Source organism: Lithobates pipiens, unplaced genomic scaffold (assembly GCF_037356315.1).
Source record: "Lithobates pipiens isolate NorthernLeopardFrog02 unplaced genomic scaffold, aLitPip1_a1.2 Scaffold_16, whole genome shotgun sequence".
NCBI lineage: Eukaryota > Metazoa > Chordata > Amphibia > Anura > Ranidae > Lithobates > Lithobates pipiens.
In genome coordinates, this window is record NW_027507748.1 from 564,278,143 (window position 1) to 564,293,855 (window position 15,713).

The 15,713-nt window shown below is 40.5% G+C and overlaps 1 protein-coding gene across 5 annotated transcripts in view; it reads left to right on the forward strand.

Annotated features, from left to right (window-relative positions):
* LOC143983667 (glycoprotein-N-acetylgalactosamine 3-beta-galactosyltransferase 1-like) overlaps nt 1-14,462 on the forward strand; it is an 81,188-nt gene extending 66,726 nt beyond the window's left edge. For all 5 annotated transcript variants that reach the window (XM_077483637.1, XM_077483641.1, XM_077483642.1 and 2 more), the window contains 2 exons: nt 1,923-2,584; nt 10,659-14,462. In XM_077483637.1, the coding sequence (XP_077339763.1) occupies nt 1,923-2,584; nt 10,659-10,907 (911 nt within the window). In that variant the 3' untranslated portion in view covers nt 10,908-14,462. The remainder of the gene's footprint in view (nt 1-1,922; nt 2,585-10,658) is intronic.
* Nucleotides 14,463-15,713: the final 1,251 nt, after the last annotated feature.

Sequence of the window (15,713 nt, forward strand, 5' to 3'; positions counted from 1 at the left end):
TATTATACAACTGGCATAAGCTAATAAATCTGTTCCTAACTTAGGATATTAACGATAAAATGCAACAGATTAGCGGTAGTAAAACTCTGTTTTTTTTTCACCTGCAAGGCAATGCTATAATGTGCTAGTATGCATTGCACATTTTCATATTATGTGAAACTTGCCCTAGAACGAAGCCCTCAAATGGCGCACTGTCATCGCTGACTGGGCTTCCATCTTCACCCGGTTATCCTTCCGAGTTTGCAGACTCTGGCTGTGTAAGTAGCCGGAACCGCGATTATGTCACTCCTGCGCATGCATGGGGGAGCCACCATTCATAGCACAGTAATCTGAAGGAACACCACGGTATGCTGTTCCTTTAGAGCCCATGCACCAGTGAAGTCACTGGCTGCATCAAAACTAAATATCTCCCAAATGGTTCATGTTTATTATAGGCTTACCTATGGGTAAACGTCATTTACTCCCATTTTAAGACAGTATTGGCAAACATCCCCTATATCAGTGATAGCGAACCTTGACACCCCAGATGTTTTGAAACTACATTTTCCATGATGCTCATGAAATCTTCAGTGTAGTTGAGCATCATGGCAAATGTAGTTCCAAAATATCTGTGGTGCCAAGGTTTGCCATCACTGTCCTATATGGTTATAGGCAGTCAAGTAAAGTACAATAAAATGCAAGTTGTCACAATGTTGTTATTTCTGCGGTTTGGCTGGCATGGAAATGAACATTGTGAGTCTTAGATATATAAGGCTACAAGCATTATTTTCAATAATGAAAAATCTTATTTTTGTTGGAAAGTAACTAAAAAATGTAGAATGCAACAGAAATAGATTGAAGAGCCACACCACTGCTAAGGTCTAGTTCCAGACACAACTTTTGTTCCAATAAAAGTCAGTGGGACAATACAAAAAGTACATCAATACTTTAGGATAGCAATAAGATAATCCATTTCTATTTTTCCACTTTCCTCAACCGAATGTGTAATGGCAGTTTCCTCAGCTGGTAAGTTACAAATTAACTGGTACTGTGGTGTGGTGGTACTGGTAGTGTGAGAGTTTCATTATTGTTTTCGCCCTCTATGAAAGTAAATGTGAACTACAAAGTAAAGTACAATAAAATAAAATAAAATCAAGAGTTAAATATAAGCCATATAAGGCCAAAGAGTTGCATGTGATGAAAGGCCCACATAGTCCTCCCTTGCAGCACTTGGAGAAACAGAGAGCAGAACTCTTAGGACTTTAAAAAAACAGCAAATAAAAAATAAAAAAAGTAATGCACTCACACATGAAAATTCTGAGAGAAAGACCCAGAAGACTGTGGGAGAGGTTCTTATGCTCTCTTCTGGCATGTGTTCCTCACATCTGACCCTCAGCTCCACTCAAGCCAGAAAGTCCATACTGGTGGCTCTGTGGGGACTCTTGGCTACTGGTTACGTCCTCAGATATGTTTTCTGTGGAAGGATTTTATTGGGGGGGGGTATTTTTATTTTTATATATTAAGGAAGAGTGACAACACGCCAGTGCACATTAGTATATTCAGTAGTCATATGTAATCTTATATCTATGAGTACCAAGAAAATACATTCTTTCAAAACCCCTTTCATTATTTGTCGAGACACCTGTAGCATGTTTAGACTTCACATTATGAGAAATTGAGCTGCACATACAATACGATGACCTGAAACATTTTTGGAAACAGCCTCACATCCAGTGGCAGCTGCTGGAGTATGGAGGAAAATTAAATAAGGTGATACTTCCTTTGCTGCTGTCACCAGAAAAACATGCCAGCAGTCAGACATCATATGTGCATCTCTGTTTCTTTTCAACCCAACTGACAAGCTTTGACTGTTCAATTTGCTTCTACGAAAGTTACTAAGATTAGCGTACATGTGTGATTATTTCTTTTATTTGTTTTTTTAGATAACAGTGAAGTAAGTGATATACTTTCACAAAAAGTCAGAATACTATGCTGGATTATGACTGGACCAAATAATCTGGACACCAAAGCCATACATGTGAAGTACTCTTGGGCACGCCATTGTAATGTTGCCCTATTTATGAGTTCTGTCCACAACAGTAGCTTCCCAACCGTAGGATTGGAAACCAGGGAAGGGAGAGATCAACTGTACTGGAAGACCATCAAAGCGTTCCATTATGTTCACAAGAACTACTTGGAGGAAGCTGACTGGTTCTTCAAAGCAGATGATGATACCTATGTTGTAATGGAGAACTTGCGCTGGATGCTTTCAAATTATACATCTGACCAGCCTGTCTACTTTGGGAAGCGATTTAAACCATTTGCCAAGCAGGGCTACATGAGTGGTGGAGCTGGATATGTACTTAGTAAGGAGGCCCTGAATCGCTTTGTGGAAGGTTTCAAAAATGGAACATGCAAGCACACCACATCTGTGGAGGACTTGGCACTGGGCCAATGTATGGAGAAAATGGGTGTTATAGCTGGAGATTCCAGGGACACTGAAAAAAGAGAAACATTCCACCCATTTACACCTGGATCCCATCTTACAGAACATTACGATAAGAGCTTTTGGTATTGGAGTTACTGCTTATATCCTATTGTGGAGGTAAAATTTACATTGAATTCTGCTGGATCTTGGCTCTAAGAAGAATTTAAATACAGTGCACAATTTTTTTTAAAATAATGTATAATTCTAATTGCTTGGTTGAGCAGTAGGATAGTAACTACTATAGAAGATAAGTGGACATGTGAGAAGCAGGGATGAGATTATAGTTTGGGTTGACAGTTTGCAGACCCAGCAAACGAATGCACATTTTCATCGCAATAGCAACCAGCCACCAAAAATGCACTTCCTGTCCTTTAAACTTTGGTCGTATGGCTTAGAAGGGCCAAAGTGGAGGTGTTTATGTAAGTCAGCCCACCAATTGATTTTTTTTTCACAGCTTGTCCCTGTTCACATGCACTATACATTAGAGGCTGCACATGTATTGTCATGGGGCATATTTCATAAATGTTGCTCTAGAGCTAGACTGTCCCTCCATGTCCTTATGTTTAGTACAGTGCTATGGACACTGTGCTTTATTTTGATGAAGTCAGGACCCTGGACTGGGGGAGAGTAGGAGAGAGAGAGCAGAGGGCACAGCCCCACTGCAAGAGATCATTTTATGGCTTTCCAGAGTTGGGCTTGGGGTATAGTAAAAGTGGTTCTATTGCATTATATGCATTAAGATTCAAAACCTTCTGTGCTGCAAAATCCATCCTCCTGCCTCCCTTATACTTACCTGACCCCGATCTGTCCAGCAATGTGCACTAGAGCAGCCTCTCTTGCTGCTGTTTTCCTCCTCCCTGGGCAGACTGATAGCAGCGAAAGCCATTGACTCCTGTTGCTGTCATTCAATAGTTGTGCCAAGCGAGCAGGAGGCGGGGCCAAGCCACCCGCTCTGTGTCAATAGACGCATGCAGGGCAACTTGGGAACAAGCACATATGAGTGTCCCTATTGAAAGTGGCTTTCCATGGGGGCACTTGCCGAAGAGGAGGAGCCTGGAGTGTCATGACTCATTGGGGCATCAGCGGTGGACCCCAGAAGAAGATGATTGCGGCTGCTCTGTGCAAAAGCAGGTAAGTATGACATGTTTTTTATTTTAATTAATGAAAAATTGGGCCTCTTTGTACCTATAAAATATGCCACAAGCAAGAGTCTCAAAGACACATATAAACCTCAGCACAATTATTTAAAAACATGAAATGCTGTACTGCCATTAAATATGTTTTTGTGCCCACTGAAAATAGAGAGAGAGAGCTTTGAACATTGATGAGAATATAGTACAGCCAATATAGACAATATATAGAATAAACATTGTGGTATATACAATATATCATAGTATACATATTATAGTAGACAGGCAGAGTGCACAGGTCAGGAATACAGTATATGTAATGCACAGAGTGCTGCAGTAAGTGTCAGGTTTAATAATATATAATTCAGAGTAGGGAGTCAGAGGTGTGTAATGCATAGAATGCAGGAGTCCAAGGTGTGTAATTCAAATAGTTAATTGTCAGGTGTATGTAACGCATACATTGCTGCAATCTATTTCAGGGTTAGGAGTTCATAACACACAGAGAGCAGGAGTCAGAAGTACATAATCCCCCTAATACCACCTTCCAGCACAAATCCCCCCCCCCCCCAAATTCCATCAGTCAGAACAAATTCTCTCTCCTCACTTTAGCAAAAATCCTTGCCACCCTTCTAGCACCCCCCCGAATCCCTATTTACAGCATAAATCACCACCCCCTCTCCCAGCATGAATCGTCCTCCAGCCCCTAAATCCCCCTTTCCAGCACAAATCCTCCTTTTAGTACAAAACCTCCTATCATCCAAATTCCCCCAACACAAATCTTCCTTCCCCTCACCCCCCTCCCATAACAAATCTATTCTCCTCACCAAATCCCCCCTCCCTACACAAATCCACCCCCTCAAACGTCCACTCCCCGCTCTATTCCCCCCTTGAATCCCCCTTCTAGGACAAATCCTACCCCCTCTTATCCTTCCCTCTCAAATCACTCCTCCCAGTATAAATCATGTACACCCAGCACAACTCTTTATTGCTTGCCACCACCAGATGATAGCATCCCCTGCAGTCCAATTCTTTCTTCCTTCCTGAAATTTCAGAGCTCAGATACAGCATGACACAAAGCCATTTTTTCTTGCTGTACCACACTGCGTCCTTTGAAACAAAGCAAAAGTAAAAACATGGTGCACACAAAACATCCTCACCCTAATTTATTACTTATTTATTAATTCAGCTTCTCAAACAGATACCCCCCCCCCCCCTTTCGGTTAAGGCCCTTTCTGTAATGACACATATAGGAGGGCAGGCTAGTACCTCATATGTGTATTTGGCAATATCCAGCCAGTGGTACATCCCTGCCTGAATTTAGCAAACACCGAATAACAGCGATTCTCCAGGTAGAGTTTTTTTCCTGTCAAACAGGTATAGTGTTAGATACAAGAAACTAAAAATAAAAAAATAAAAGTGAAATGGAAGACATCTGGTGACTGTTCCATATCAGTATTTTATAATAAAGACTTCTTTATGATAGATGGGTAAAAAGGCAAGAGACTGGGCAGCACTCTTCACTGACTGCACCCCAGTACTCCTCCTCCTAATCACCTCCTCCTTTTCAATGTCCAGGGTATGTCCAGTGTATTCAGCTGTCATGTGGTTCAGGAGTTGCCTACAGCTGGGCTCGGCCACTGGAGTGTAAGAAAACAACTTTTAGGAATCACAGGATTGATTGGAGGCATGCCACCATCAGGAAATGTGGAGAATAGGTTGTTTGCAGCACATCTACAAAATTCCACAATTTGGGCACTCTCTTTAATGGTTACCCACTTCTGGACCGGCTCACACCAATATACATTTTAATTTATTGGCATTTTAAAGAGGAATATTGTTGTTATGGCAGCAGCTAGCTACCATAACTCTGGTATCTTCTTCAGAAGGTGGTCTGGTTTCAAATAAAAGTGGTCTCTATGGCGGATTCACCGCGAGAGGTCCCCTGCCACATACCGGAGCCGTCAGTAGTGGTGGTAGTGATCGTGTCCTCTTCCCTTGCTTGGTATGGAGACGAGTGAGGTGAAGATGGCCCCACCCATCTCCATACCATTGCAGGGCGGAAGTAACATCAAAACATCACTTCCGCCCATAGCTATTAACCCAGTGAGGGTGAACCTTGGCACCCCAGATGTTTTGGAACTACATTTCCCTTGATGCTCATCCACACTGCAGAGTGCATGAGCATCATGGGAAATGTAGTTCCAAAACATCTGGGGTGCCAAGATTCACCATCACTGTCTTAACCGCTTGCCGACCAGCCACCGCAGTTTTACTGTGGCAGAATGGCAAGGCTGGGCGAAATGACATTACCTTACATCGCTTCACCCTCTGGCCACTAGGGTCGCACACTCGTGTGCCCGAAGCTGATGCCAGTGACCGGTGGGCACGATGACTGCCAGGCTCCTGCGATCGCTCATGACATAGGGAGAACCGGGATCTGCGTGTGTAAACACATAGATCCCGATTCTTTCAATAAAATACTATATATGAACAACGATCTCTCTCTCCTCCTAGACAGTCCCATCCCCCCTGCAGTTAGAACACAGTGAGGGAACACAGTTAACCCCTTCATCATCCCATAGTGTTAACCCCTTCCCGGCCAGTGTCATTTATACAGTAATCAGTGCATTTTTATAGCACTGATCTCTGTGTAATTGTCAATGGTACCAAAAATATGTCAAAAGTGTCCAATATGTCCACCGCAATATCGCAGTTCTGATAAAAATCACAGATCGCTGTCATTACTAGTAAAAAAAAAATAATACTAATAAAAATGTCATAAATGTATCCCCTAATTTGTAGGCGCCATAACTTTTGCACAAACCAATCAATATAGACTTATTGTAATTTTTCCCCCAAAAATATGTAGAAGAATACATATCGGCCTAAACTGTGGAACAAATTTGTTTTTTTGATAAAAAATTTGGGATATGTATTATAGCGAAAAGTAAAAGATATTGGGATCTATTTACGAAAAGCAAATCCACTTTGCACTGCAAGTGCACTTGAAAGTGCAATCTCTCTAAATCTAAATGGTAGATCTGAAATCAGTGGAAGCTCTGTTGATTTTTCAATCATGTGTAAGCTAAAATGCTGTGTTTTATTTTCCTTGCATGTCCCCCTCGGATCTACAGTGACTTTACTTCCAAGTGTACTTGCAGTGAAAAGTGGATTTTCCTTTAGTAAATAACCTCTATTGTGTTTTTTTTTCAAAATTGTCGCTCTTCTTTTGTTAATAGCACAAAAAATAAAAACCACAGAGGCAATCAAATACCACCAAAAGAAAGCTCTATTTGGAAAAAAAAGGCGTCAATTTTGTTTGGGTACAGCGTCGCACGACCACGCAGTTGTCAGTTAAAGCGACGAAGTGCTGTATTGCAAAAAATGGCCTGAGCAGCCAAATCTTCTGGGGCTGAAGTGGTTAAAGCAACATTTTTATTATTATTATTTTTTAAATTACACTTTTAATTAGTGTAAATATGAGATCCGGGGTCTTTTTGACCCCAGATCTCATATTTAAGAGGTCCTGTCATGCTTTTTTTCTATTACAAGGGATGCTTACATTCATTGTCATAGGAATAAAAATGACACAATTTTTTTTTTAAAAGAACAGTGTAAAAATAAAAACGATATGAAAACGATGTTCAAACTAGACATGTGAGGTATTTGATTTGATTCAGGGCTATTAGACCCCATTCACACTGGGGCGGTGGGTCCATCAGCGGTGCTTTACCTCTGTTATAGCGGTGCTTTTCAGGTGCTAGTGGGTTAGCGCTAAAACTCCTGAAAAGCACCCCAGTTTGAAAGGGGTCTTGCTGCTGTATATAAAAAAAAAAATAGGTGTCACAGACAAAACAAAAGGTATTTTTTTTTGTCACATTTAAAAGAATCCGATTGGGACGCTGCTGCTGTATTTATGTCAAACTAAGCGTAAAAGTTAAGAAATCAAAATGCAAAGATGTGATGCCCTATTACAATGTCCTTGACACCACATTCAGGTTAAAGTACTAAACAAACAGTGAGAAGGCAAGCATTTATTTAACCTCCCTGGCGGTATGATTATTTCGCTGAAAGCGATACAATTATTTTGCATGAAAATTTGGTGTTTTATATTGTAGTCCTGTTCCTAATTCTTAGGAATAACTCACTTAAATCTGTCCAAACCAGAGTCTAGCAGACATATGATAAAGTTTGAAAAATGAAATCATAAATTATAATATAATAAATAACTATAAATAATTGTACCAAATAATAATAATATAACAATAATAAAAAATATTCAATAATGTAATCAAATCAAAAACACTGAAATTTGCTCAGTTGCAGAATTGTCACTGTCATTACTTTTCAGTATTTGATGACGGATCTCCCCATAAATTGCTATTGCTCAATTCTGTGAGTGATTCTAATTTATTATCGCTGTTTTCTAGATGGTCTAAAACCATATTTGATGTAAAGGCAAAGTTTTGGTTGCTATGGACAATCTCCAGTTTCCAGGCAGAAAGAACCGTTTTTATAAGATAAAACTGCATGCAGGACACTGGGCAGACCACTAGGGACAAAGGGGATGTGAAATTATTACATACAGCAATGTAATCTGTAAGATTACATTATATTGTATGTAATGTATCTGTTTCACTTTTTGAATTTGGCACTGTGCTCCGTCTGCGTGCGTCGCAATTCTTGCAGGGAACGGAGCTCGGCTCCGTGATACATTGAGCGGAGGATGAGCCGCTCGTACAGCAGGGGGACATCGCTGGATCCAGGGGACAAGGTAAGTAAACCTCTCCCTGCATTCAGCGATGCGGTCCCGAGTCTGGCTCGGGGTTACCGCTTTTGGTACAAAATCTCCACCCTGAGCCAGACTCGGGAACACCACCAGGGGGGTTAAAGAAGAGTCACACAATGTCTCTTCTGCAATAAAATACACCTACTTGCCTGTCTATTACCTTTTCTGGGCATGTAAAATTAGCTGGCCATGGTACATGTTCCTCATGGCAGTGCTTAGATCTTCAGACCCTGAATTTTGACAACCCCTTTCCTATTATGCCCTGTACACATGGTCGTAATTTCCAACGGAAAATGTGCGATCAGAATGTGTTGTCAGAAAATCTGATCGTATGTGGGCTCCATCTGACTTTTTCCGTTGGAATTTCCAACACACAAAGTTTGAGAGCAGGATTTAAAATTTTCCGACAACAAAATCCGATCAATTAAATTCTGATCGTGTGTAGACAATTCTGACGGACAAAGTGCCACACATGCTTAGAATAAATTAAGAGACCACAGCTATTGGCTACTGGCCCGTTTATAGTCCCGACGTACGTGTTGTACGTCACCTCGTTAACGATTGGATTTTCCGTTAACTTAGTCCGACCATGTGTATGCAAGACAAGTTTGGCACAAAATCCATCGGAAATCAGATGAATTTTGTTGTGTCGGAATGTCCGACCCTGTGTACAGGGCATTAGTCTTGAAAATAGTCAGAAATGATTATCAAGATCCTTCCTTTCATAGACTTCAGTGGAGTTAGATTTTAAGTTCTGAATTTTGGGGCTATATGGAGGGCTGCAACCCCCGAATTGGGCACATTTGTTGGTCCCCAGTGAGAAAGTAAGCAATGTAAGACCCCAACAAAAGGGTGGTTGAATATGCAGGTGTGATCTAACTGCTCTTAGGAAAGAAGAACTGGGTGCAAGTCAATCTATGGTGAGGAAGGAGAAAAAGAAAAAAGGTAGAGGGTTGCCACCACATGGAAGCAAAGAAGGTAAGTGGGGCATTGTAGCATGCAAAGCAGGTATGGTTGAATCAGCAAGATTAAACCTGCATGGCTTAGTCATTATGAGTAAAACGGGGTCAAGTTTTCATTAATATATGATGCGAAAATGTTTTTGTTTCTGGGAACTGTCATTTATAACTCCATAGTTTCCTCTTGCGAAAGTGTACATTTTATCCTGTGAGGTGTCCCAATTATAACCACTTTAATAGTATGTTTCTGTTAGTAGAAAGAATGGTGGTTATTTAGAAATTAAGGCCATTTTAAAACCTGCATATTTTAATGGAATAAAAAGATGATACATGCAAAAAAAATAAGGCTAGTAGGAGACGCTTGGGTTGTTTTTCTAAAAGCAAACATGAATATATCAGGTGAACCACCAACGAGAAACATAAAGTTCTCAAGAGTTGTTGCCAACATCCCAACATTCATTTTAAGTAAAATCCCTAAATAGAGGGATAACAGTACCCCCCCCCCCCCCCGGTACAGTGGGGTTTAAAAGTCCCACTGTACAGGGGGGTACTGTTATCCCTCTATTTAGGCATTTTACTTAAAATAAAAGGAAACAGATTGTTCACTTTGCAAGGAAAGTTGTATTTTCCAAGGGAATTTTTTCCAGAGTCTAGTGAATGAGGTGAAGCTCTGCTAACTTCCATCATCCAATCATGTGCAAGCATAAATGCTGTTTTATTATATTCCTTGCGCCTGATTGGGTATTCTTTGCAAAGTGATATTTCACCAAATTTACTATGCTCTGGGGAAATTTCCCTTGCAAAATGAACAGCCTATTCGCCTTTCCTTAAGTCAACCCCATTATGTGCATATCAAAGGACAAGTCATTGATCTGCATATTAGAAATGAACGCATTACTTTTGTAAGTGTAACAATATTGTTCTATTGTATTTTTTTAATAAAGCCTACAATTGTTTGCAGGCTTTATTCCCTCCTTTGTTAAAGCAAGCCTAATCTGATCTGAAACATGTTTAAGTGAATGAAGTGAGGGTACTTTGTGGAAATCCAAGTCCTTCTATCTTTGTGGAATCTTGGAAATGTAACTGCTACCCAAATCAAGATACCTTTTCCTGGTGCTAAGCAAGTGCCCTTAGATGGTTCATTAAATTCAAGTTATTTGAAAATAATCCAGGTATAAGTCAGAAAGTCTTCTGCATATAGTAGAATCATCTGTCCTAATATCCATAGCTCTAACATTTGTCATGTACCTATTATGTAATGTACTGTGTTCATTATAGTTTCTATGAATCATATATATTTTTCTCCTCTTTAGGGTCCTCAATGCTGCTCAGATCTGGCTATATCCTTTCACTATGTTAATCCTGAACTCATGCATACTCTTGAGTACTATGTCTACCACCTGAGGGCATATGGATACGAGTATCGCTACCAGCCCAGACTGTCAGAGGTGGCAGACAAGTTGCCAATGCACAAAGAGGTGGCCAATAAAGACACATTTCCCTATAAGAAAATGACTGCAACTAAACAAAATGCTAAACACTCAAATGCCACTTCCTCATAAACTGGGTGTGTTATAACAAGTGGATTATGAAGCACAATTTAAATGAAGAAATATGTAAAATACAATACATTGTATTACCCGGCCTTACATATTATAACCACATGTACATAAATCAGTTATTGAGAATCCGAAAGATAGAACATGCAGAACACTTAAGAAGGCTGTGAATCAAACTAAGAAGATCACAACGATCTGAAAAAACATTAATTTATGTTCTATCTGAACTAAAACCCTGAAATAATGTGATGAAGTCATGTTAACAAGTACTCAACAGTTTTTGCAGAAACACAACTAAAGCAGATCGAGCTCTTGAATTTAGCTCCAACAAGCAGAACTATTGGAAAGTTTGTGAGATCATAATGTAGAACTGTATTTATAGTGATTACTGATAAGGATTCATTTTTATTGAATAGATTGAGACTTAAGTTTATTGGAAATGGGTTGTACTGAAGCTGTCATAAGTTAGAAATGTATTTATCTTGATGATTTACTTTACTTTGTAAAGTGCCTTTTTGTGAATATATTGCAAATTGCAGTTTATTGGAAAGGGGCAGACAATTCCTGTGCTCATAGCTCCCAAATGTCCCTGATTTTGAAGGACGGTCCCTGATTTGCAACAATGTCTCTCTGTCCCTCTTTCCTCCTCATTTGTCCCTCATTTTGGTCTGATTTATATAGTGGTATATAAAATGCACTTTTTATCTATGAAAAAATGTTTTCCAGTGCTAAACCTTTCATCTGATTTCTAAATTGCTGCATTTATAAATTCCAAAAGCCAATATAAAGGAATGAGGATGGTTAAAAAAAAGCACCTGTGGGTTTAACTAATCTTTTTTTTTTTTTTTTTTTTATTGAATTCTCCTTTATGAGGGCATGACAGGGGGCGTGTCCTATGCCTTCATACTTTTGCTAATAGACATCCCTTGTTCCTATCGCAAAAAGTTGGGCGGTATGCCTGTGCCCCATAACAGCCGCATAAGTGAAAGTTTAGTTAAATCGGCTAAATTGGAACTATTGGAATGTTTGTGAGTTTGTAATGTATAACTATATTTATAGTGATAAGTGATTAAGATTAGTGGGAAAATAGTTTGAGGTTTATTCACTAAAGCTGGAGAGTGCAAAATCAGGCTTACTTCTGCATAGTAGCCAATCAGCTTCTAACTTCAGCTTGTTCAATTAAGCTTTGGCAATAAAACCTGGAAGCTGATTGTTTTTTATGCAGAAGTGAGAATGATTTTGCACCTTCCAGCTTAAGTATATAAACCCCATTGTATAGTGCCTTATTTACTGAATAGATTAAAGGGGTTGGAAACCCTCATGTTTTTTCACCTTAATGCATCCTATGTCAGTGACCACCCCCCCCCCCCCCCCCCATTTTACTTACCTGAGCCCCTTCATTCCCTCGGCGGAGACGCATCATTGGCTTCCGCTGCTGTCAATCAAATCCAATGACGCGGGTGGCAGGGCCAAGTCTGGCATTCGTGTCTATGGACACGAATGGTGGACTTCGGAGCATGCCTGCATAGTAACCCCCTAGGAGAGCGCTTCTCCTAGGGAGTTATCTGATGCGAGGAGGAGCCGCGATAGCCATCGAGGGACACCAGAAGAGGAGGATTGGGGCCACTCTATGCAAAATGAGTTACACAGTGGATGTAAGTGTGACATGTTTGTTATTTTAAAAAAAATGAAAACACAAAGGTTTACAATCACTTCAGTTTATTAAAAAAAGATTGTACATAAGTTAGAAATATATTTATCATGATGATTACTGATTCGGGAGAATACTTTGTAAAGTGCCTTATTTATTGAAAATATTGCAATTGCAGTTGATTGGAAAGGGGCTGCCAGTTCCTTTACCCCATAACAGCCAAACCTCAAAGCATAAGTGAAAGTTTAGTTAAATCGGCTAAATTTATTTCAAGTGCATGAAAACAAAAAAGGTCTACATCTCATAGTTTGCATTCTTTAGAAGAAAACCACAGCCTGAATAGTAAGGCATGTCTCCTGCCAGCATGCTGAGGAACAAGATACCAGCTCCCTGTGTGAAAATAATGAGCTCTCTGAAGATGTCTGGCATGCCCCCTACTGAGTCAGAGCTAGAGCTCTCCTATCTGCATTGAAGAATGAGCTTTGCTATATGAAGAGCTCTAATAGATGTGATGTAAAAAAAACAAGGAAGCACTGGCAAATCAAATACAAAGACTGCTGCTCCTGAGACTCTCTGAACACCGGGAGAAAAAGTTATTAACCACTTCAATACAGGGCACTTATACACCTTCCTGCCCAGCTTTCAGCGCTGTCGCACTTTGAATGACAATTTTCATACAACACTGTACCCAAACTAAATTTTTATAATTTTGTTCCCACAAATAGAGCTTACTTTTGGTGGTATTTGGTCACTTCTGGGATTTTTATTTTCTGCTAAACAAATAAAAAAAAAGACCGAAAATTTTGAAAAAAAATTGTTTTTTCTTGTTTCTGTTACAAAACTTTGTAAATAAGTATGTTTTCTCCTTCACTGGTGGGCACTGATAAAGCTATACTGATGGGCACCGATGAGGGGACACTGATGGGCACTAATATGTAGCACTGATGGGTGCACATAGGTGGCACTGATGGGCACTGAAAGGCGGCACAGATGGGCACTGAAAAGCGGCACAGATGGGCACTGATAGGTGGCACAGATGGGCACTGATAGGTGGCACTGATATACACTAATTGATGGTACGGATAAATGCCAATCAGTGCCAAACAATAATGCCTGCCAATCAGTGATGCCCATTGTGGGCACTGATTGACATCCATTGTGGGCACTGATTGGCATCCCTGGTGTTCTAGGGTGGCATACCTGGTGGTGACACCCCTGGTGGTCCTAGTGGGGTCCCTGGTGGTCCAGTGTGGGCATCCTTAGGGGGCTGCACTGATAATCAGCACATACCCCCCTGTCAGAGAAGCAGCCCATCGGCTCTCCTCTACTCGCATCTGACAGACACGAGTGAGAAAAAGCCAATCAACGGCTCTTCCTGTTTACACTGTGATCAGCCGTGATTGGACATGGCTGATCATGTGGTAAAGAGTCTCCGCCAGAGACTCTTTACCTAGATCAGTGTTGCGGTGTGTCAGACTGACACACCGCAACAACAATCGCTGTGATGCGCACCCCAGGGGCATGCAGTGGCTTGATATCCTAGCGATGTTATATGACGTCTGGTCAGGATATTGAAACCACTTTGCCGCTGTAATTTTGCTATATGGTGGGCGCCAAGTGGTTAAATATGAATAAAATGTGCTGTCTCAGTATATATATCACCATCTAAAAATGATAAGAAAAACAAATGTGAAAAAAATATTTAAAAAATATTCTCTTTAAAAAATATTTAAGAGAATAAAGAACTATATGCACCTAAATAATAGACATACAAACCATTTGGGGTGGAGTCAGCTGTGACGTCGACGCTGACGGCACCAGTGCCACCGCGATATGCTGTGCTACTACCCAAGATAATAGTTTGTAAGTGAAATCTTTTCAAATAAATTTATGGTTTTAAATGATAATGCACTGTCAGTCCTCTTTGTATTTCTTTTCTTTTCTTTTTTACATGACAATTTTTATTAGATTTTTTTCCCAATATACAACCTAAAAAAAAAGTAGAAGAAAAGAGTATATATCACACCCTCCCCCCCCCCTCCCCATAGTCCCGCTGACCTGCAGCATGGAGTTTTCCTGTTCTGAGCCCTGGTAAAGCCGCCTCACTGCTTCAGGGATTTCTAAGCCTAAAGTAAACGTACCCCATCAGGAGGGACGTTTAGGAGCATTCTAATGAGACCTGTGTAGCCCATCCTCTCAGCGGGGAAGAAGAGAGAAAGCTGAATGGATTTCTAAGTGCCAGAGCCGCGAGGCAGCTATACCAAGGCTCAGAATGGGAGATCGCCGCTCTGCAGGTCAGCGGGACAGGGGTGGAGGGCGGGGGGGTGAACTTACACTTTAAGTAGTAATAGTATGTGAATTACTAAAGCGCTGCTATGTGTGGTAAATACAATGTGTTTGATACAAGCTGAACAGCTGCACCATTTAAAAGTGATCTTGTACTACAATGACTATATAATTGAAGAATGCTAGTTTTTTATTCTAAAATAAATCATATAAACAATTCCAATGTACATATACGTGACTTATCAACCGTGATATACATAAATAAATAAAGTGAAGTAAAACAAAAAGTATCAAATCATAGATGTTCCTGACAAGGATGTGCTGCTTGAAATGCATTAAGGTGAAAAACCTTAAGGCTTTACAACCACTTTAGGAAAAACTGTCCCACCCTTTGCAGCTATAACAACTTCAACTCTTCTGGGAGGGCTATCCACAAGGTTTAGGACGTTGTGTCTTTGGAAATGACTAACTATTCTTTCAGAGGCGCATGTGTGAGGTCAGGCACTGATGTGGATGAGAACGCATTGACACCTTTGCAGCCATTGTGCTATATGCTGGGTGTTCAGTGTGCCCCTGTACCTTTAAGAAGGGGTGTCTCCCCTTCAATCCACCTGCTCTCACCTATCCATCAGAATGCATGTGTTGCCACTGTGGTCACACCTAGGCCATTGGGTGGACCAACAACTACAGCCTTTAGTCATGGAGTTGCCTAGTTTCCTTTGTGATATGAAACAGCTCTTGTTGAAATTAAAAGATCTTAAATGGAACAGCAATTATAGCTGGATCTCATGTGATGTGACAAGTCTGTACTCATCTATTCCACGCCCTTTGGGTCTGCAGGGATTTCCTAACAAAATCAGGGAGGTTTTCTT